The sequence below is a fragment of the Monodon monoceros genome, unplaced genomic scaffold (genome assembly GCF_005190385.1).
Source record: "Monodon monoceros isolate NGI ecotype Baffin Bay Population unplaced genomic scaffold, NGI_Narwhal_1 Super_Scaffold_18, whole genome shotgun sequence".
Lineage (NCBI taxonomy): Eukaryota > Metazoa > Chordata > Mammalia > Artiodactyla > Monodontidae > Monodon > Monodon monoceros.
In genome coordinates this window covers 4,894,071-4,918,280 of record NW_021703774.1, presented here as the reverse complement: position 1 = coordinate 4,918,280, position 24,210 = coordinate 4,894,071, and the positions used below count along the sequence as shown (strand labels likewise).

General features: G+C 39.2%; 1 protein-coding gene across 5 annotated transcripts in view; it reads left to right on the top strand.

Moving 5' to 3' along the window:
- The window catches only part of CRB1 (crumbs cell polarity complex component 1), a 264,792-nt gene that overhangs the window by 137,436 nt on the left and 103,146 nt on the right, over positions 1-24,210 (top strand). For 4 of the 5 annotated variants that reach the window (XM_029230014.1, XM_029230018.1, XM_029230015.1 and 1 more), the window contains 3 exons: positions 4,394-4,589; positions 7,189-7,328; positions 12,683-12,865. In XM_029230014.1, coding sequence (XP_029085847.1) covers positions 4,394-4,589; positions 7,189-7,328; positions 12,683-12,865 — 519 coding nt within the window. Of the gene's footprint in view, positions 1-3,022; positions 3,046-4,393; positions 4,590-7,188; positions 7,329-12,682; positions 12,866-24,210 lie in introns of those variants that run through there. The other variant, XM_029230017.1, reaches the window with a different exon arrangement.

The window sequence follows — 24,210 nt, the reverse complement described above, 5'->3', positions numbered from 1 at the left end:
CATCCCATCCTGCAGCAGTAGAATGAGTGGTCTCCAGACTCTCTAGGAAGCTGTTATGAGGCACATCTGTGCATGTGTGGGACCAGTCTAGGAAATGTCCAGAGAATCCTGGCTTCTCTCCCACTTTCCAAACCCATAAGTGCCCCTCATTGGCAAGCTCAAGGCACGAGGCACTGGGAGAAGGAGACTTGAGAAGGTGTATTTTCTGGCATCTCTGTGATGCAGGGGAGGCCGTCTTAGGAAGGGGTGACAGCAGTGCTGTGCCAGCAGTAGACTTTCCAGCATACTCGGGCCGACACATTGCACTCAAAGTTTGGATGTCACTTTTCTTGGGTTCTAACACAACAGCCTTCCGCCTCAGGCAATGGGGTATTCTGACTGGATATCTGGGGGAGGGGGAGGGGGAGGCAGGAGGGCAGGAGCGGCCCTGGCCCTTCTCTTACCCTTAAGGGCATGAAGTGAAGATTCACACTGAAGTGGAGTCTTCTCCCTCCAGTGAAGCTGATCTTTCCATATAAGGAAAAGGGAAAAAGAATGACGTAGCAAGTAACCAAGAAGGGGAAAGAAAGGAGGGTCAAGGAGAGAGGGGGGCGTGGGAAGGGAAGGAAGAATCAAGCCAAGAAGCGTTTGAAGAGACAAAAGGAGGACCCGCTGAAAGCGCCGTCCTGAAAACCAAGATGAGGTGGAATGGCTTTTTGCTTTAAATTAATTACATAAGAAGAAGGGGAGCATTCTTAGATTATTTTCCAGGAACGCTGCTTCTCTACCAAAGCCAGCGCGTCAACTTGGGAATCTCTCATCGTTTTACCTTTCTACTTAATACTTAAGGGAAATGCGTGTAATTCCAATCCCTCTTTGAAATTGATATCTTTTTTTTTTTTTTTTTTTTTTTGCGGTGCGCGGGCCTCTCACTGTTGTGGCCTCTCCCGTTGCGGAGCACAGGCTCCGGACGCGCAGGCTCAGCGGCCATGGCTCACGGGCCCAGCCGCTCCACGGCATGTGGGATCTTCCCAGACCGGAGCACGAACCCGTGTCCCCTGCATCGGCAGGTGGACTCTCAACCACTGCACCACCAGGGAAGCCCTGAAACTGATATCTTTAAAAATATTTGGGTGTGAGGGAATTTCTGAACTTATTTTGACAGCTAATGAAAATTGCATAGCTCAGAGTGGAACTATCCCTGACCGCCAGGAATTCATGATCTCACATCTTAGTCACCTGTATTGATGTAGAGATGCCACTGTGCATGTTAGCACAACATTAGTCATAGTGAGTCGCCAAAGCTGATAAAGTCAGAGGATTTGTTTTTTTCCTGCCCTGTACATTTTTCTTTTGGTGCAGAGTTCCCCTTATTTGTGTTTTCTTCCCCCCAACTCTTTTTATTTTCTTTTGTTTCATACAGAATTATAAACCAATTCCAACAGATTGGTTGGGTTCCTGGATGAACTTTGTGAAAGAATTTTACAGTTATGAATTTTCCATTTATTAGACAATCAGCCACAGAAGTGCTACTCAGTGTAACTGCATTCAATTTCTATTGCTACCTAGAGTTATAATGACATGGCGCCATACATAGTAACACTAGTCATAAAAAGAATGTTTCCAGAGAGACTTGACCACACTGTGTAGGTATGTTTTTGAATGTCAATTAATTGTCTATACTTAATGGCTGCATGCATGTAACAGTAAACATCCAAATGAAAACTGAAAATCATAGTTAGTTTTCCAGATGTTTTACCTATGAAGCCAAGCATCTGGAAATACAAAAACATCTGGATGACTGACTGTACTTATCACTTTTCACCCAGCCATTTTGGCATCATGCAGACGTAGACCACATCACTTTTTTTTCCATATCGGTAGCAGTGAAAAGCTGCAGTAAGAATCACATTGCTAAGTAATATTAAGAGTAATACAGGGCTTCCCTGGTGGCGCAGTGGTTGAGAGTCCGCCTGCCGATGCAGGGGACACGGGTTCGTGCCCCGGTCCGGGAAGATCCCACATGCCGCGGAGCGGCTGTGCCCGTGAGCCATGGCCGCTGAGCCTGGGTGTCCGGAGCCTGTTGCTCCGCAACGGGAGAGGCCACAACAGTGAGAGGCCCGCATACCGAGAAAAAAAAAAAAAAAAAGAGTAATACAAACAAATCAAATAAATCTACAAACAAATCAAATAAATCTAAAGTAAATAGTTGTTTGAACTGAAATTGTATTTAAGTTATTGAAACACGTTCTTATACATGCATCAGGATCACTTTAAAGCTAAAGCATTTGAGCGACATTGTTATAAATGGAGCTGCAGTATTTAAAATAATGGTTTATAATGTATTTCTTAAGCATTAGGAAATAACCTGGGTGTATAACAGATGAATATATGAATTTTATTTGAATTATGAAATAAAATTTAGGAAAGTGTTAACAAGTTTTAAACCACTGGTTTGGCTTTATATGTTAATAGTTTTCAACAAATACAGATGACTAAAATACCAAAGGACATAATCCAAAGGTGTTATGGAGAGGTGGGTTGACCAGGAGGAGACAGGAATGGCAGAGACACTGTCATTTACTAACTATGGGACACAGGCAAGTCAGTGCACCTTAAATGTGTTGGGATGGAATAAAAGAACACATGTGACATCACCTCACCCTGCATGTGCACATTGTAGCTGTGTGATAAGTGCCAGTTGCCGTCTGCGCAGAGCGCCACAGGAGCCCACAGGGATGGATCATTTTGGGGTGAGCAGAGTTCTCAGTCCTGATCGATCAGTGTCATTTTAACGGAGTGCTAACACATTATAGTTTCAGTTGCTACATGTGTTTAAAAATAATTATATAAAACTTAAAAAAAATAATGTATCATTTTTATCTTTCATATATTCTTAGAAAGTATTTAAAAAAGAGGTTTCTGTTATTGTATTATTTTACATGGCAGAAAAAAAGATACGAAAACATTGCTGAAAAGCTGTTTCAGAGACAGAATGAGAACACAGGTCTCCACCGGACAGTTCAGTGCTCTTTCTCTTGACCTTTCTGATACCAATGAAAACAGGTACGGAAAATCTCATTCACAGACCGGGTGAGAAATAGCCTCAAATGGCAGGCCATTTACCTGCAACAAATACTATTCCACAACTTTCCATCTTTAGTGACATAAAATTTAAGTTCTTTTTCCTCTCAGAAAACAATCAAATTTACTATGCTGGCGCCTCTTTTCACTTCCGCATTTGTAGAATCTAGTCACAGTTGTAAATGGCAGGTGGTGTTAGAATATCCTATTGTATTTTCTATCAGGAAAGAGGGCACAGTATCAATCAAACTACTAAAAACCTCTGAGTTATTTGAAAACTCCTCAATATCATTTTAATAATTTATTACCCTGGGTCATAGGCACAGGAATAAAGATTGACAAATATAGGTAGCCCCCCTTTTGTGTCTTTTAAAACCTATGGGAAAATTTGATTGTGTATCAGATACTGTTTTGGCAGATTCAGTAGTAGATTCAGTAGTTTGCTATCTCAGTGTGACCATTTTTCTAAATCTTAAACTTGGTTTGCTTAGAAAATAATCTTCACCTACTATTTGGGCAAGGGGGTAAATACAGATTTTTAAAAAATGTAATGTTACCTTAAAATGAAGTAGCTTCTAATAATACCACTAATAACAACGAGTTTAAGTCAAATTGATTTTCTATTTAAAAGCAGCATTTTACAGCACTATAGAAAATGTAAATATTTCTGTGCAAAAGGGGCACTTAAGGAAAGAATTGCACATCATATTTGTACAATAAATTTTGTGGAAAGAACAAGTACTTTTTTTTTTCTCTAGCAAACTGTATACACCAGGTACTATCATAAACATTTTAGAACACACTGTAATTGTAATAATTATCCTATGGGGTAATTACAACTATTGGTCCCATTTTTCAGGTGAAGAAACTGAGGTAAGGAAAGGTTAAGGAACTTTCCCAAGGTCACACAGCTAAAAGAGGCTGTGCCAAGATCCCAACCCAGGCCATTTGTCTTTGGAGTCTGAGCTTTTACCCACTGTTCAATATGACTCCTATTAAAAATAATCTAACGACATTGGCCGGTCCCCTTCAGGCTTCCAACAGAAGTACAGTAAACAATTACTTTGTCCTAAGAATGATTTGTGTCCTCGGACCAAAAAGCCACGAGCTGTTGTATGCAATAATTCTTTGTAAGTGACAGCTGCTCTGCTTTGTGAACGTCCCACGAGCATGCCAGAAAGTTAATATCAATTACAATTAAGGAGGAAAATTATTTGGGGCCACATCATGTTTCACAAGAGCCTTGCTAAATAAAGCATTGCCAAAGAGCGAAAATATTAACGCTTTGCTAAAACTTTGCCTTTCTTTTCTGTGCCCACTTTTTTAAAAGGTGTAAACTGTGAATTGGAAGTTGATGAATGTCGATCCCAGCCCTGCCTCAGTGGTGCAACCTGTCAGGATGCTGTGGAGGCCCATTTCTGTGACTGTGCCCCTGGCTTCCTGGGTGCTGGCTGTGAGCTCAGCACTGATGAGTGTGCCAGTGGGCCGTGTCTCCATGGAGGGCTGTGCGTGGATGGAGCCAACAGGTACATTTTCTTCTACATTTGGGTCATTGGCTTGGAGCGAACTCACTGACCAGAAGCTATTGCACCAGTCATTCTGGTGAATTTGGAGATCTCACATCCTTGGCTTAAAATGTGCAGATTGCTTTTTATACTTTAAATATAAAAAAGTTGTGACATTCACATTTTATTAAAATAATGCAACCTTTGGACACCATCTGTCTTAAGAGGGAGCATTTTCTAAGTAATTCTTGTAATAGTTTTGAACTGGTTCTGTTACAGAAAAGCGCCAGCCTTCCAAATCCATGAAACAAATGGAATCTACCTTCCATATCTTTTGTAGATGCAAAAACAAAGCTAGAGATTATTCTATATGTGAATATAAGATTGTATTTATAAAATAACAAGCATATAAATCAAGTGGTGAAAAATAAGTCCTTTAGGAATTTTATATAAACAGTGTTGGAAAGGGTGTTGATATTAAATTAATTATATCTTGAATTTCTAGGTGTTTGGAGAATTGAGTGAATACTTTGAAGACAGCAGAATGATGAGAAGTAGCCATGTAATTCTGTTCCAAATTAGAGTCTATCATTGGCTTTTCAGTAAAAACAAAAACAAAACAATAAATTATACCTTAATATGATGCATATAATAAATTTGGGTAATGGTAGTTGAATTCATATAAATATTTTTGAAAGAACTTTCTAATACTTATTTAAACCACAAGCATTGAGTTATTAAACACTTAAGTTTTAACAGCATTAACATTTAATATTGCCTTGACAGATCCTTCAGCGGCTCAGTGGACGGCAAGATGGGCACTAAAGCTCCCCCTTTACAATAAGGAGTCTAAAGTTCAGGGAAGTTAGGTGACCCCCCATCCCCCCACAAATTCACACAGTTAATTCTTTGAAAAAGGAGGCCTAGAATTGAACTTTCCTTTATTTAATAAATAAGATAATATATCCCAAATCTGAATTTTAAAGTGAATCAGACTCAAAAGGGCAGCAATAAAAGGCACGTGTGCTTCACATATACCCAGGAAAATAATGTGATTTTAAATAGAGCAAAGTGGTAGAACATTTTTTTTTTGTAAACTATAACCATTCTCCACGTCTTGCCTGTGACTTTCAGTTACACCCAAATGATTCTCCAGTGGCATGAATCCTCAGGCCTGGAGACAGGTAACTGGGCAACACATAGATCAGAAAGGCAGTTTCCACACAAGCGCTCCAGACAAAAGGAGGATGCTCTCCCAGCCATGCTTCACTGTTTCCAGAAAGCATCAGAACAGAAGGCACACAACGCTTGTAATGTCTATGGAAATGCAAACAGAGCAAGGCTGAACCTGCCAGCTTTCCTCTCTTCACCTGAATGTGTGCCATGAATAATTTTTCTATTGTATCCACATCTCTCTTATGACCTAATTTTTGAGATCATTACAAGGTCAGCAATTACAGCCTGACTTTATTTTCCCACAGCAAAAAATTAACACATTTGCTATGAGGAGCGTGGGAAAGTCAGAAACTGTACCCCATGAAAGGTTCTTGCAGACAAAGGAAGATTCAAATGGAGACTGATTCCGTGACTTGAGGTCCACTAGCCAGCCGTGACCACAGGGCTCTTGCCTCCAATGTCTTACACATAGTAGATTTGTTGTAGGTATTTTTAATCAAGTAAATGGAATAGTGAATAGAGGATTTCTAGCTAGCAAAATTATGTGTAGAAATTATAGTCACTTATATTTGCTAATATTTAAATTTCCTTAGTGAAATCTTAATATCTGTGTTGGTGGTAAATAGACACACAGCCGTGGTGAACAGGACTGTTACTCTTTATACAATACTAGGTATCCCTCCCCCCAGACACTCATTTTATCTAAGCTGAGTGTGTAAGCCCATGTTTTTGTGATACTAGATCCTCGAGGAGAGACCGTCTAAATTGAAAGCCTATTATGATAAAGTGAACAGTTCTCCCCAACAGATTTGTATTTTAGGTCTGTCAGATAATCCCACTTAATCAGTGAATGATTACAAATAGCAAGACTAAAATATTCTTGTACTCTGAAAATAAGAAAACATAAGTCAAAATTTATATAATGAGAATTTTTCCTATTTTTTTCATAATTTATTGTTTCATTTTTCATAAGGGACTTCTTTTCTGGGCTCTCTATATAAAAAAGTGCCTTGACGATATAAATTAGTCTCTACTGCTTCACAATATTAACAACTTTATTTGGTACTATTCAGTAGTTTTATTCAGTATTTTCTGCCCTTTGGCATGCCGTTTCCATTCTTTATATGCACATTTAATTACGCCAACAACTCTGTCACAAAGGTACTATTACCTTCAATTTATGGGTGAGGAAATTGAAGTATACAATCATGGTTTCCAAATAATTTTGATTGAAAACTGTACTGTAAAATTTTAAAGATAAAAAGCTATTAATATGGAAGCACATAATGCTTTCAGGCTTATAGAGATGATTCCTCAAGGTTTTTGATAAGTATTAAAACCATGCCATGGGTCTGGGGTTGATGGACAAGTGAAGAGACAGGATAACAATATATGATCTTAATATGACCAAGAGTTGATGTGACAATTTCATTTTACTCTCCAGGTACAGCTGTAACTGCATGGGTAGTGGATTCACAGGGACACATTGTGAGACCTTGATGCCTCCATGTTGGTCAAAACCCTGTCACAATAATGCTACATGTGAGGACAGTGCTGACAATTACATTTGTCACTGCTGGCCTGGTAAGTGACAAAATATCTTCCACCTTTTTTTTTTTTTGCTTAGAATAGAAACAAATCGCTTATAGCAAATAGAAACTAAAAATTCTTCTTTCTAAAGGTTTAAAACCAACTCCTTCTTCTAGTTATCATTGTTTAATTGTATTCTTCAGTGCTCAAACATATCTACTGCTACACTATACATTGTCTGAAGTAGGTTACCAAGCTGCCCAATCATCAGAATCTTCTGGAAGAAACACAGAGGAAAAAAAGTCAGTGGAAGAGTCGATTTCAGCATGGTCTTTGTGGAGTAAACTTCACTGGAAGATGCTTTCTTTTCCTCCAAGATGTTTTCCTTGACACCTAGAATATATTAAAGCCCATGAATCACTATTAAAATCCTAAGTGCTTGTATTATAATTCATGGAGTCAGTGTGATCATAATGGTACCCATAAATGGTATAGGATGATATTCCAGAAATGGGTGTATTCTCCTAGCCCTTTATAATGTAAAAGACAATACAAGTTACACAACACATAAACCATAACTAAAAATTACACTTATAAGGTAATTAGACTTGAGTGTAGAGGTGATAGCAGAATCAGGAGGAAACAGTATGTGATACTTGAATCAACAGGCCACCCATAAATATTGATGTTAATTTTGGCAATGAACCTGCTTGACATATTTTAACCTAATTCTTACTAGGCTTTTATTGCTAGAAATGAAAGAGCATTTCATCTCTCTTCTTTCTTTTTTTTTTTTTTTTTTTTTGCGGTACGCGGGCCTCTCACTGTTGTGGCCTTTCCTGTTGCGGAGCACAGGCTCCAGACGCGCAGGCTCAGCGGCCATGGCTCACGGACCCAGCCGCTCCGCAGCATGTGGGATCCTCCCAGACCAGGGCACGAACCCACGTCCGCTGCATCGGCAGGCAGACTCTCAACCACTGCGCCACCAGGGAAGCCCCTCTCTTCTTTCTTGATCCATTGGAAAACACTGATAAATTTATGATTATTTAAAATCTAGCTGTTGCAAGCTTGCTGGTCATCTGCCCCCTCCTCCCCACTCACATTACTGTCTGAGGAAAAGATGACCCTGTGGCCAGGGAGGAGGCATGGAGACCAGGGTCAGTCCTGTCAGTAGCAGCTTCTGATGGAAAGACATCTCATTGCCTGAGGCACGTGTAACACGCTTTGGTTAAATGCATTTTGTAGGTAAAAACAACGCAAACATAAAAGTATAAAAGGAAGTTTGGAATTCTTCTGTGGCTCAGAAATCTATGTATCTCGTGTGTCTCCCCACTTCCAGATAACGAATAGGGTATATTTTTATCCTTTGGTCATTGGCTCTGGTCAGTAGGAAACAGTATGTAACACTTGAATCAACAGGCCCCCTGTAAGGAGTGAATTTTTTCCAAAACATGTTATTCCACATTCTTGTCATCAACCGACACTCAACACTCAATCAACACTCTGGGCAGGACCTCAGTCCCTAAGCAGGGCATGGAGCAGACAGCTTGGGAGCAGGACAAGTCCACCATTTGTTAACCAAGTAAACTAGGGTGAGTTACCTCTTAATTCTTAAATTTCTCATCCGCAAATGAAGGATAAACAAAAAAACTACTTGTAGTGTTGTTGTGAGGGGTAAAATTATAAAAATAGAGCCTGGCACATATTAGGTACTCAAAGAAAAGGCAACTGTGTATTACTACACACCAAGCTCTACACCAGGAGGTGGAAATTGTGTATGAGAGATGGTTTCTGTGCCTTAAAGGCTTTGTAATGGAGCCAGGCAGTTAAGAGGAGCTGCCTAAAAAAAGACCAGTATGTTGCACAGCAAAGCCAGTCCTGGTCTTTTTGTAGGCAGCTCCTCTTAACTGCCTGGCTCCAATACAAAGCCTTTAGGGCACAGAAACTAACATGGTATTGTGAAGCAATTATACTCCAATAACAATTTATTAAAAAAAAAAGACCAGCATGTGTTCCATACATTCAAGCCACATGGATTTCAGTGCCATGATTCCTCATATGAGGAATCTGGCAATCAGAAAGACATGGCTCCTCCTTCCAAGGAGCTTAAATTCCATCTGGGATACAGTGTGAAAAAAATGTGTACAGTACAATTTTGGGTACAATAAGAAGCTCTAATAAATTCTGTAAAAGGGATTAAGGAGAGAAGAAGTTCAGGGATGGCTTGACCAAGGAGGCACCATTTTAGAAAACTTGAACGATCACTAAGCATATCCCAGAATTGTACCCACCAGCCGTGTGACTTTGGCCATGTTACCACTCTGAGCCTCAGTGCCCTCATCGATAGAGAAAGCAGAGATGATGGTGATAATATAGTGTTGTTGTGGAGACAATTCCAGCAATATAGAAGGAGCTCCCAGCTCAGCCTAGACCATAGGGAACCCTCGATAAATGTCAACTAGATACTAAGATTAGGAGATTGGCCATTCTAGACCCTATGGCCAGCACGTAGCAGCTCATTACTTATTTAAGGATAGAAGAGAGGAAGAGAAAGAAGAGGGAAAGAAGAAAGGGCAGCAGGCACACGTGGAAGAGAGCATGTCTAATTGTGGAACTTGGAGTGGTTGCTTAAAATGCTGGACTACACAGGGCTGAGGGTGGAGAGATGGGGCTGGGGAGCAAGATGTGACTGAAGCTGGGTCATAATGCTGTTTGTGTGCCCTGCAAACTACAGGGCAGAGAAGTGACGGAATCTGACCTGTTAATTTAAAAAGAGCTCTCTGGCACTTTAGTGGAAGGTGATTGAGAGAGATAAGGCTAAAGGCAGGGAATCTGGTGAGAGTTCTGCAATAGTTTAAATAAGAGATAAGCCAACTGGCCAGAACAAAGACCATAGTGGTGAGGGTGGAGATGAGGGGATGGATGGCCGTGAGAGCCCTTTAGGAGGTAGAGATGATGTGGGGATTGAGAAAGGGACACCGATTTAGGACAGTTCTACTTCTGAGTTTCTTGGGTCGCTGGATGGACGGTGATTTTGCCTAAAGAGAAAACTCAGAATGTCTTTGTACCCAATTCTCACAGTTATATAGAAAGAGAAGATTTAATGCTACAAGCTACTCCATATCTAAGAAAAGGAGACTATTCCTTTGGATCACGAGACCACTGCCACTGAGCACGATAGCAAGAATCCACTGCTGGAATTGCCCAGGGTCCTCATTTCAAGAGTAATTAATTACAAGAAGGGTTAGTCACTTTAAATGCCTATCTTGAAAGTTTTCCTGTTACCCAGAAAAGATTGGGTTTGTTTTTTTAAAAAAAACATAATTTAAGAACCCTGGGGTCTAGACTCAGCATCATATTGTTTCTTTGTACAGAGTTTTACAGGAAAACTTGTTAAATCTATTGAATGTAGCCTTGATTGGAGGAATCTATTTATATACATGGTTAAAGGGTACAGCACAGCCCCACAGGGCCCCAGTGGTGGGGACAGGACTGGTAAGACTATTATAAATCAGAACCTTCCTAATGTTCAGGATAAGAATAAGACAATGCATGAGCCGGAAAGCCAGAAAGGACTTATGAAGGTTCTAAATTACTCCCTAACCTGGCCTGTGTGTGAGTCTTCACACTTAGAATGAGAAGAAAATTGAAAATAGTCAGAACTTTCTTTAGTAAATCGACTATAGCACAAGTTTTTATAATGGCTTTGTGACAACCATTATTTAGTGAATATTTGTAGATCCGTAAGTATGAAATAGAAGCACTTAAAAAGTAGACATTCAGGCGTAAAAGACTGAGGGTTCTGGGGGAGGGTCACTACCAAGGATTGTGGGACCTTGGTCTGACATGTGCTTTTAGTTTCCTTTTCGACTCTAAGTTTCTTCTTCAGACCGCTGACAAAGACCCCAGGGGTCAAATGTGACAAAAGTATTATATTGTTGAGCAACAGAATTTATGTTGTGCTTACGATCTGACATAGGTCCCCATTCAGGTTTTTATTAAAATTACAAAATAAGCGATTACATCATATTCTCATTATCTGCTTATTACGAGTTCATCAATTCTCTAGTTTATCTGCTAAGCTAGGATTATCATCTAAATTGTTGATTAGAACTATCTGAATCTCATTCAGACATTGATTGAAGGCCTACTACTCAGGTGTTGCTCTGTCCTGGAGTGGAGAATAAAAAAACAGTCCCTGCTTTTGTGAAGCTTACAGTCTGTTGAGGGAGAAAGCTATCAAATACATCAACAAATGAAAGCTATATATGTAAATAAATTTTAAAAGATAACTATAAAAGTAAGTACATAATAGCAATCATTGTAAGACAATGAAAGGAAAGAATTGGGTATATGAGAGGAAAAAGGATCTTACTTAGATCTGACCATGAGGAAAAGAGAACGTAATAAGAGATGGAGCCTGAAAGCTTAGAGTTATCCAAGCGCACGTCTTGGAGAAGGGTTTTCTGGAGAGGGAACAATGTTATGAAGGCCCTGGGGTAGAAAACATTCTAGGGACAGGAATGCAGAGATGGGATTAGGGCCAGATAATAAAGGGCCGGTCAGCTTAAGGATTTTAAATTTTACTCTGTGTGAAGAGGGAAGCCATTGAATGGTTTTAAAGTAAAGAAATACCATGATTTGATTTATAACTTTTACAACTCTCGATTGTAAATTTAACGTGGATAGACCATGCAAGGGAGTTCAAAAAGCAAGTTGCAGAAGGATGCGTGCAGTACAATTCCAGTTTTGTTAACACACACACAATAAATATATACATATATAGTTTTAACAGGGCATATGTATGTAAAACCAGAGGAATAGTTCTGATAGGGACTTTTTTTTATATTTAATATTAAGATGTTTTATAAAGTACTAAATCATTCATGTTTTATTGTTTTTATTCTTGTCCCTAACAAAATGACCCAGCTAAATCCATTCAAATACAAATCACTATTTTATTGTCTCACTGAGTGTTAAGAAGCAACCATTTACCTTTACTTTGAGTTTTAAGAGAAGAATTTAGGGTTGGCTATGTAGATCCTGCTGACTTTACAGCTATTCTCTGGAAAAATATATCATTTTTTTCCTTGCTTAACATTCAAAGAATTGGAATATTTGAGGAATTGGAGTCTAGTTAAACTGTCCAGGTTAGATCAAGGTTATCCAGAAGTTCCTTGTTCATCCAATCTTTATTAAAAGCATTGATCGATATTATAGGAGTGACTCCATTGTTGCTATTACTCATGTTCGTGGAAGCCTCCCTTACCAGATCCCTTGCCAGCTCCTTGAGGGAGGGCCAGCACCTTGTTAACTGGTGCCAGCACAGTGGCCAGCCTCCGGTCAGGCACATACTCTATGGTTGAGGGGCTTTGACTCAGCAGCTTCTCTGAACGTTTATCCTGCAGGATACACGGGGGCCCAGTGTGAGACCGACATCGATGAATGCAGTAGTAGCCCCTGCCAGTCTGATGGGGAATGCATGGAGCTGTCTTCAGGGGAAGGGCATGGGCGTCTTGCCCAGCTGCTGTCTCTATCCGGCCACCTCGAAGCCTCAGGTTACATCTGCATCTGTCCACCTGGACTCACAGGTGAGGCCCAGGGTTGGGGAGATGCCTTGACTTTCTAGCGTTTGATGGCAGATCACGCATTTAACCAAATTGTGGATGAGCAGTGAGATCTGTGCCATATAACCTCTGTTGCTGTGGTGCAAAGGGTCCCCCTTGTGGGCCTGAAAAATACCTCATGTCACATATCCTAATTCCTCAGATCATGAGGAAAATGTTAAAAATAGGGATAGAAGAGGTGTACGAAAGGGGAAATACCTGTATACATTATCCTGGGAATTAGAAGCTGACTCAAATTCTTCACCTTATAAACAGAAAATGTTGGAATTTTTATGTCATTATATTTTATAATGATGTTACATTTTATGTTATTCAAATTTGCTTAAATAAGTTAACGTACTTATATTTACACAGAAAAATTATCTAGTCTCAAGTAATCAACTATTCTATAGCTAAAGTTGTTCCCTATATCAAATTTAAATGACTCTAACTTGTTCTACAGCATTCTTACTCCAAAACGCAGAGGAAATGTGCACGTATGTTTTCCAATGAACAGTTGTGTTTGTGTCTGCTCCCATTTCTGAAAATTTTCAGAAGTTTGGAGACAGTCCCGTATTTGGTAATGAGTAGCAACTTACCTGCAATTGCAAGGATACCACTGAGAAAACTAATTACAACCTAGATTTCTATCTTATTCTTTTCTCAGTAGATCCAGTGATATCTGAGGAAAATATTTCAGCTGCTATTGGGGATTTCTGAGAAAAGAAAATAAGGAATAAGAAAAAAGGGGGAGGGGGTCTATTTATTTGATGGCAGTGTTTGCTGTAAGGTTGCTGTAGAAGATTTCCTTATTCACTGTCCCCTCTATGAAAAACACACAGGGGAAAAGCCTCTCCAGTGTCAACATCAGTATAAGTATTGTTTTTCCTGAATAGCTTCTAGCTTGCATGCTTTTTCCCTTAGTAAATGTGTGCAAATAAATCTTGATAAATGAAAAAAAGCATGAAATAAATCTTGTAGTACATCACATTTCCCAACAATGTAAGATACCAGAAATCTTATAGGTAAAAGTGGGTTCTACAAGCATATATGTTTTTCTGGAATATATTTCTGTATTTACCCTACCTCTGAGATTATTTAAATTTCCTGTTTCTGTTTCTTACATTTGCCTTTTTTTTTTTTTGTTATTTTTTCTGAATTGTTTGATCCTGGTATAGTGTAAGTATTTTTGTCAGCTACTTTAAATCCCTCTTGGAACAAGGTAAGGGAGTTCTAAAATTTTTTATTGGGTTTAGGGTTATAAAGAAGAGATTCTATCAAAGTCAGAGGCCATTGCTAATGTTGCCTTATCAGATAAAAGAACATGGTTGACCAAAGAATCTGCAGATCCAAACAGGAGAGGCAGTGAAATGTTCCAGGGAAGTGTGTTGGCCTTAATTTCTGAAGAGCAGCCAAGAATGACTATATGAGTTAAGAAGTCCTGGGCTGCCCCAAGTATGGCTTAATGAAATTGCTTATTTTCCACTCGTGTGAATTCCAAAAATGGGTTCTCATAATCAATTGTCCTTCAAATAGTGATTCAGGGTCACAGGTTCCTCTCTTTTTTTTCCATCTTCAAAACATTGTTTCCAAGTTTACCATGCTCTATTGCAACAAGCAACTGGTGGAGGAAAGACAATGGAGTGTGGCATCTAGAAAGTTTTTTATGGCCCTAAAAGTGGTGACTATGTCTTCTACTCACATACCATTGGTCAAATTTAGTTTTAGGACCACATTTAACTGCAGCAGAGACTGGGAAATCTAGTTTTGTGGTGTACCTAAAATAAAAAGAAAATGGGCTTCATGAACAGTTATCCACTTTGTCTTCTCATTCTTTTGACATTTTCTTTGGCAAAGCAGAAGTTTTAAATTTTAGTGACGTTTACCAATTATTCCTTTCATGGATCATGCCTTCAGTGCTGTATCTAAAAAGTCAACTTACCCAAGGTTACCTATCAAGAGGTTTTCTCCCATGTTATCTTCTAGGTGTTTTGTAGGTGTTTCTTTTTGTATTTAGGTCTGTGACCCCTTTTGTGTTAATTTTTGTGAAGGGAGTAAGGTCTGTTTCTAGTTTCATTTTTCTGCTTGTGGCCACCACCGTTTATTGAAAAGACTGTCTTTGTTCCATTGAATTGCCTCTGCTCCTTTTTCGATGATCAGTTGTCTATATTTACATGAATCTGTTTCTGGGTTCTCTATTCTGTTCTATTTATCTATTTGTCTGTTCTTTTGCCTGTACCACACTGTCCTGATTACTGTCTTGAAGTCTTGAAGTTGGGTAGTGTCAGTCCTCCAACTGTGTTCTTCTCCTTCAATATTGTGTTGGCTATTCTGGGCCTTTTGCCTCTCCATATAAACTTTAGGATCAGTTTGTTGATATCTATGTAACAACTTGCTGGGATTTTGGTTGAGATCTCATTGGGAAAAACTGACACCTTGACAGTATTGAGTCTTCCTATCCATGAACGTGGGATATCTCTCCATTTATTTAGTTCTTTGATATCTTTCACCAGGGCTTTATAGTTTTACTCATATCAATCTTATACATATTTTGTTAGATTTATACCTAAGTATTTCGTTTTGGGGGGTGCCAATGTAAATGGTGTTGTGTTGTTAATTTCAAATTCTACTTGTTCATTGCTGTTATGTAGAAAAGCAATTGACTTTTGTATATTATACTAACCTTGTACTCTGCAACCTTGCTATAATCATTTATTACTTCCAGGAGATTTTTTGTCAATTCTCTCATATTTTCTACATAAATAATCATGTTCCTGCCTTTTAAAAAAATTAACATTTGCATGGTATGCCTTTTTCCATCCTTATACTTTCAACTTACTTATTGAACTTGAAGTGAGTTTCTTCTAAATGGTGTATTAAAAAGCATATTATTGGATCGTGCTTTTTCAAAATTATGCTGTCAATCTCTGCCTTTTAATTGATATATTTAGACCATTTACCTTGAAGTAATTATTGATTTATTAGGGGTGAACTCTGCCATTTTATTATGTTTTCTGTTTGATTTCTTTGTTTCTCTTTTCTTGTCTTTCTGTGGGTTACTTGACCATTCTTTTAGGATTTCATCTTGATTTATTTATAGCATTTTCAGCTGTATTGTGTAGTTTTCATAGTGGTTGTTCTGGGTATTACAATATACACATGTAATTTATCATAGCCTATTGGTATTAACATGTTACAATTTTGGGTGAAGTGGAGGAAAACTTTATTTCCACTTAGGTCCCTTTGTCTTCCCCACTTTAAAATATCATTGTCTTGAGGATAAGATGGTATTATAATTCTTATTTTAATCATTACATATGATTTAGAAAACTCATGCAGAGAAGAGTGTTCTATTATATTTACCTGCCCTCTCCATTGTTCTTCCTTTCTGCCTTTTGCCTCAAGATTCTTATTCTACTGTTTACATTCTGTTTAAAGAACTTCCTTTAGCCTTTCTTTAAGAGTAGGTATGCTGGGACTTCCCTGGCAATCCAATGGTTAAGACTTCACCTTCCAATGCAGGGGGTGTAGTTTCAATCCCTGGTTGGGAGCTAAGATCCCACATGCCTCAGGGCCAAAAAACCAAGACATACAGCAGAAGCAACATTGTAACAAATTCAATAAAGACTTTAAAAATAGTCCACATCAAAAAAAAAAATCTTAAAAAAAAAAAGAATAGATGTGCTAGTGAATTCTTTTGGTTTTCCTTTATCTGAGAAAGTCTTTATTGCCCATTTGTTCCTGAAGTGTAGTTTGTTGAATATAGAATTCATGGTTGACAATTCTTTTCTTTCAGCATTTGAAAAATTCTACATCACTTCCTTCTGCACTCCATGGTTTCAAATGAGAAATCTGCTATCATTGAAATTGGCAGCCTTTCTCTGGCTACTTGTAGAGAAAAAGTGTGGTAGTGATAACACCTTCAACTCTGTCTTTAGTTTTCGGAATTTTATTTATGATGTGTCTTGGTGTCAATTTATTTGGGTTTTTCCTATTTGGAATTCACTCAGCTTTTCAAATCTGTGGATTTATGTCTTTTGCCAAATTTAGGATCTCTTTAGCCAAGTTTTTCTTTGAATCCTCTTTCAGCCCTACTCTTTTTCTTCTCCTGCAACTCTGATAATATAAGTTTTGTGTCTTTTGCTGTTTTCCCACAGATTCCTGAGGTTCTGTTCATTTGTTTTTCTCTCCTTTGTTTAGAACAGGTAAATTCTATTGATCTGTCTTCAAATTCACTAATTTTATTCTCTTCCTCTTTCATCTCCTCTCTACTATTGTACCCATCCAGAGAATTGATTATTTCTCCTATTTTATTTTCCAGTTTTATAATTTCCATTTTTTGTAGCATCTAATTCCTTGCTGATCATTTCTATTTTTCCTTTTATTTCTATTTTTCCTTTTATCTACCTTTCCTTTTTATCTCAAGAGAATTTGTAATTGCTTATTAAATCATTTTATGATGGTTACTTTAAAATCTTTGTCAGATAATTCTAAAATCTGATCCAGCTCAGGTTCAGTTGATGACATCAGTTCATTTTCTTTTCTCACTCAAGTTGTGGTTTTCCTGATTCTTGGTATGATGGGTGACTTTTCAGTCGTATCCAGGACATTTTGGATATTATGCTAGGAAACTGTTAGTCTTATTTGAATTTTTAAAATTTTAGCGGGCAGTCACCTTTTTATTTTGGGCAAACAGGTCATAACCCACTTTTGTGGGCTATATAGGTCTAATAATCAGGTAGATCTCAGAATTGTGGCAGTGTTAGTTTAGTCTGCTTGGTATATCTGGTGCCACCAGGGCTCTCACTGTTCTCTGCTGAGGATATAAATGACACAGTTTACTCTTTTGCAAGCTATACATATTTTCAGTTCTATCACTTGTTATATTAAAATAAATTTCCATCATGATGAAAAATATAATTGTGAATAATACATTTAATGACAGAGCTCCATTCAAAGAAACCATTAGAGTTGTTAAATATAGCTACAAACCTTTCCATTTTTTTAATTATAATTAAGGATGTATTTGTTGCTCTTTACTACATGTACAGGTATGTTCCAAATTAAAAATGGCTTTGGTTGGATATTGAATGCAATTTTTTAGCTTTTTTATAATGTAAAAGTGAAATATACCAGAGTAGAAATTAACTGAGGGTCCCTGAAGACAGTACTCAGAGAGAGAGAGAAATAAAGAGAGCTTAAAGCCATGGAAAATGGGAAATAGTGAAAACATGGGTAAAAGGGGGCAGAGAATCCTAATGAGAGAAACCAAGCCCCTCTGAAGGGGGACCAGCTTTTACCAGGGTTTCTTCTGGGACTTTCCACAGGTAAGGCAAGTTGAGCCCACAGAAACCAGAAGTATTATTTGATAAGATGATTGAGAAAAGTCTGAAGGTCCATTTAGGTATTTTAATGATCAGAACTGAAACTTGGAAACTCATGAGCCTAGATGCAATAATGGTTACTCCTCTCTAATAATCTCAAAATCATTAAAAAATATTCTTTGGCAAAATATCCTCACATACTGCCATAGCCAGTTTGTGCCTATAGCTGCAATGCTCAACTTGAAATGAGAATGGCGCATAAACACTTGATTTAAAGTCTGTGCATTTACTTAAAACCCACATATTCACATAATTTTAATGGTAAACTAAATAATTCTATAATTGGAGAAGGCCTGTAGTTGAAAAACACTGTTCAGTCCAGTCCAAAGCTGTAAATTATCTTTATTTTGTATGACCATCCTTGACCGCTACTAGAAGGAATGTTGGCTGCTTCTTTCTATCATGTTTTAACTTTTCACTTTGGGGTACTGGACTCAGTTCTAGGGATATAATGATGAAAATACATGGTCTCTTCCCAAAGGAAAGTGAAAGAGCGGGAGGAAAAAGATGCACAAGAATACAAGACGGTATGATAACTGTCACAGTGAAGCCGTAAAAAGGTACAGTCAGAGAAATCAGGAAAGAGGACCTATTTATGCTATTTTTGCCAGATAGAATTTAGTGGAAATTATGAGAATCCAAATGACTTGGTAGTTTTTTAATACAAATGATCATGTTGCTTCTAAAAATTAAGAAAGGATCTCATGACCTGTGTGCTTACCCTTGAAGCATCGTGTTCTAACCAAGTTAAATTGGAAACAATTGACTCATGTTTTTAATGTGAACATTTTGTTTCTGTTTATCAAAATGTGAGAGTGATAATACCTTTAACAAGTTTCCCAACTGCTCATAAGCCAAGTCCAATTTTCAGCTCTAACTTTCACTCACCAACTCCAATTAGCATTTACTCCAGCAAAGAGCAACACCATTGCTGGTCTCTGGAGTGCTTCCTTGTTGCCTCTGAGGTGGGGATTTTATTCTGCTTCACCCATCTGCGCTGTGCATGGGAAGAACTGAGCGGTGCAGCAGGGGATCCTGTGATGTCCTGGCTTCAAACCTCAGGCAGAAATAGAGGGGTTCTCAACAGTAAACACCCTGATGAGTGCCACCTGGCAAAGTGACTGTTCATGGGATCTCTCGTTCTCAGGTTCATCTGCCTCAAGCACAATGTTGTTAAAAATGAAGTGTTCACTTTTCCTTAAAAGTTAAATCCTGTCATTCTACCTAAATCCAACTAAAATAGGCACATAGGGCCGAACATGTGACATTGAAAGCTTCCTGTATTCGTGAAGCAATGAAGCAAGCATATGGGGCAGTCAGCATCTCCTGCCTACAGAGAAATCTTCCATAGAATTTGTTCATTTGTTGTTTTTGGCTCGCTGTTCTTAGAGATGCACTTTTTTCCTTACTTACAATTTCAAGTTTGAGAGTATAGATCTTAAATAACTTGAACGGATATTAGATACACATATAAAGCTGTAACCCTAGAAGAGCCAACTTTGCTTCCATCCTTATTTACTTAATAAGGCATTTATTAATATTAATATTTTCAATAGATTAATCCAATTCATTTACCTTTGCTTTTACGATGAATATTAACATCTATAAACGAAACTCTTTTTAGTACATATGAGCACATTCCTGCTTGTGCTACTTTTGATTCTGCTCTCTTAGCTACAACAACTAAGAAAGGTGTGTCACCTCCTTATACATAGATTGATTTTGAAAATCATGTTCATTATGCTTACTACCTACTATCAAAAATGATATTATATCTAATAGGGAAATTTAACAGTCAAGATTTGGAAGATCAAATGCAGATCAGATCCAGAGATGGACATGTCTGTGAGACCATCAGGACAGAGACAGGGAACAGCGGCTTCACGGGCTGTGGCTGCTTTATTAGGTTAGCATTATTTTGTTGACTTACCGTCAAACAAGATAAGGCAAAGCTCTCAAATGGATAATCAGCAGACAGATGTCAGTTCTCCACATCAAGGATTCTGGCCAACGTGTATTTGAAAGAGAAAACAGTTTTCTAAAGCTAAAGAATAAAACCACTGCAAATCCTTCACCAGGAAATTCATAATTAAATTCTCAATAATCCACATCGTCATGCCACAGGCGCTGTCCTTGCAACTTGGATTCTGTTTTTGTGTGAGTGATGTGGGCCTCCACCATTTCTTAGACCTGTAAGGGAAGTACCATTCTCTAGTATTAGCCAGGTATTGTTAGAACAAGGACTTGAAACAGATGTTCAGAGAAGAGGTTGAAGATACTAGGAATTGTGCTTACAGGAGCCCACACGGCAAGCCTGCATATAACCAGGCCAGCTGCGTGTTTGCTTCTTGTGAGGATGGCCATCTGGAAACCCCATTCTGCTTCTTGCTGTTCAAGATCCCCCAGAGTTTCTTTAAGCATGCTAATCTTTAGAAAGAGCAACATTAGTGACCGCCAGCTGACCAAATCAAAGATTATGGCTTTTACCAAAGTCCACTGCTGGGGTTGTTTATTCAGAACATTGTCTTCTGACATTAACACGGAAGACTCTTCAGAAACACCCTTCTCCCCCCGCCCCATCCGCCTCCCTGACCACCTCCACATACACATTTGTCTGGAGCTTTACTCCAGCCCTGAGCAGCTCAGGTCCCAGGCCTCAGGAAAGCATCCAAAGCCTTAGATCAACCAAATCTCTGACTAAAGGATTGCATCTCTTTTTCCCATGAAAGGTTTTGTGATACCTGCTCTTGGTAAAAACCACCCCTCCTTCCGCAGTGGTCCTCTTCACCTCTTCCTAGTCAGCACTCAAGCAGCTATTCTTGAAAAGGCTGAAATCAGAGCTGACTATAACTTCCTCTGAAGTCCGTCAGGAATGGTCTCACCGTGACTTACCAGTCAGCTTACCTCCATCACTCACAGATGTCCCAGCACCCCAGGTCTCTTCATTCCGGCCCATCAGGCCCTAGTCTCTGATGCCAAAATGCTCTGGCTATTGCCTAATTTCACCTGATTTCCCATCCTTTTCTGAACGTCCCACTCTATGCTAAAGATCTCAAAATTTATTATAAACTCAATTATTACTCTCCTCAACCTCTTTTTCACACATTTCTTTCACCTACATGCTTTAGCTACAATCTAGCTATATTCTCAGGGTACTATTCTTCTGCAGCCCTCTCAAATGGCAGTTGTTTTTTATTCTTCTCCCAGATCCCATGTTTGACTGGTCCCCAAAGTCAACTCAATGTCCTTTTCACTTTATTTCTACCTCTAAGCAACTGCTCCTCCCTCTTCATTCGAATCCCCAACTCATTTGGAAGCATATGTCTTCATATACGATGGCACCTACTGCTTCTCCTTATTACAATCCTCCTCCCACCCCCTGGAACCTTCACTTTAGTCACTGAAGATTTTAGTATCTTACTTTCTTATCATTCTTGGAGACACCCATATGGAATATCCCTGCAAACCTTATTTCCCAGTCATTTGACCTCGTTATTTCCAAATGACTCTGACTGCCACCCGGCAACTTCTACCCACTTCTGTGGTCACAATGTAGACCTTATTGTCACCAATAACTCACTAAAAACCTCATTTTCCATCGTTCTATTCTCTGACCATAACCTCCATTTCTCCAGTTCACTTACATGCCAACACTTTTTCATTGCACCTAGTCAGTTGTTCCAACCAATTTTTTATTCATTGCCTCACTCTCTGTCTCAGCTAAGACTTCAGTCTAATACTGCAACTATTTCCTTGCGTATAACCTCAGCTCCCCAGATCCTGTCTCTCTCCATTGTACTTACCTGGCAAAAGTACACGTAAGATTAAACCTCACACTTCATCTTCTGCACACCTACAAACAATTTGAGTGTGGCTGGAGAAAAACTCACAACTCACACACTTAATTGATGAATATCACTTGATATTTATGATCACAAATTTCCAGGAGACTCCTAGCCCTTAGAGAACACTTCTTTTCGAGGTCTACTTCCCAAGATGACCTTTTTATACTTTCTCTTTTTCAAACTTCCATTACCTCCTCCCTCTTTGTTACCCTCAGTTATTATCAGGTTTCTAATTTCACTCAGAGAAGAACCACCTCATATTCTGTCCACTAAATCTATTGGATCTGAGATTTGATTTTATCCTACTTACAAGTTCATAACTTAGTATGTTACTGCTTCATGGATGCTGGCAGAAGACATAAGGCTTTTGAGTAAGGGAAAAAAATCAAATATACTTCAATGAAATTTTTTAAAAGTCTGTGCCACCTCTTAGTGGTGCCAGCAGCCTTATCAGAGAATAAAGGCGTGTGGAATGTCCTTTGTTTATCTTGACTATCCGTCCATTGTTGGGGGCCTTTATAAGAAAAAAATAATGCTACTGTCAGATTGCAGAAGGCCTGGAAAGCTGAAAACTAGAGTCAGCTGATCAGAATGGAACAGCAACAACATAATCTGAAAATGTATCTCTAGTGACAAGGTGCCAATGGCAGTCCCCAGGGAGAGTCAGAGATCCACTAGTCGATTTTCTAAGAGGAGACAGGAAAATGCTCCTCTGTGGAATGTGACCTCCTTCACTGCTGGACTATTGGACCAACTGTGGCAGGAGTCAGAGTCTGGCACACAGTGGTCCTTCTAGATCACAGTCATGTCTTCCCTGATGGTTGACCTATTGTTTTGTCTGGTACAAGAATGGATCCAGGCAGTGATAGCAGTGATCTGGGTGGTTCAGGCTTGATGAGCATCTTGATTTAGCCTCATCAGACAATGGGCCCTTCCCCTGGTGATCCGTGTGACTGGACCAGACTGTCCGATGGGCATTTGAAATTTGCTTCCACAATTGAATGCCCTGAAGAGGAGGATCTTTAACCGGCCAGCCTGTGGTCTTCCAAGCAGCAGATCATTAACTGTAGCCCAAGAACTAGTAAAAACCTAAAATGCCTGGTCCATAGGACTGTTGTCTAAGGCAAGGAGGACCAGCTTTCCATTCAGGCCATTGTGCTGACCAGACCTTATCTCAATCAGCTTTCTGGAGTTGTTGGGGCATGGATGACCAATGCTTTCCCATGAACACCATCAGCCTTTAACTTGGTCTGATCAGGCCCAGGCATAAGAGGATCCTAATCTCTGTGGATAGAGGGCCCCATTGAGTAAGTGGTTATATTCAAAGTAGTTGAATGGGGAATAGTTTTTTTTCCCCAAAGGAATAGCTGCCACATTTTCATGTAAAACCAAAATGCTGCCAAGACCAAATCAGCCGTGATCTTGAATATATCATTTGCGTTTGACCAACAAGGCCTGAAGGTCCTCTCCATATTTGCACTGAAGTCCAGGTTGACCATTCGAAAACGGGTCTCTCATGTCCGGGAGTCGCAGGTTGCCATGAATCAGGTGCAGTCAGTTGCAACAGAGATTAGCAGCTGCCTCTGTGTGTGTCTGTTTTCAGAGGGGTGTAATTGGATTAGACCAGGTATATTATACAGAGAAACAGCCTCTATCAATTCCCCAGCATCTAAAGCTCTGATACTCCTTTCTCCTCCTCAGATTCTACATTGTTTCTATTGCACCAGCCTGGAGGGGACAATACATGTGGCAAACCCTAAATGGGAGAAACCCCTCTGACACTTTTGGATTGGGGAAGTGCAGGCATAGAACCCATTATTTCCATTATATGTATGAATGTGGAAGCCACAGCTGTGCATCGATTCAGCCCAGGGTTCCCACCCATAAGGTCACTTTATCCTTTCCCTCTACCAGCCCCATCCAAACTCCATGCATTGAATTTGGATGCCATTTTTATCTCAGGAACACAGACTAAGGACTGTAACCCATGGTGACTTAGGAGATAAAGCAACAACCACCAAAAAACCCACACAGTCTCCCAGCTGGGAGTGCAGGAGTGCTAGGTGGGGGGAGGTTTGCCCTTGAGGAAGAGGGTGGAGGG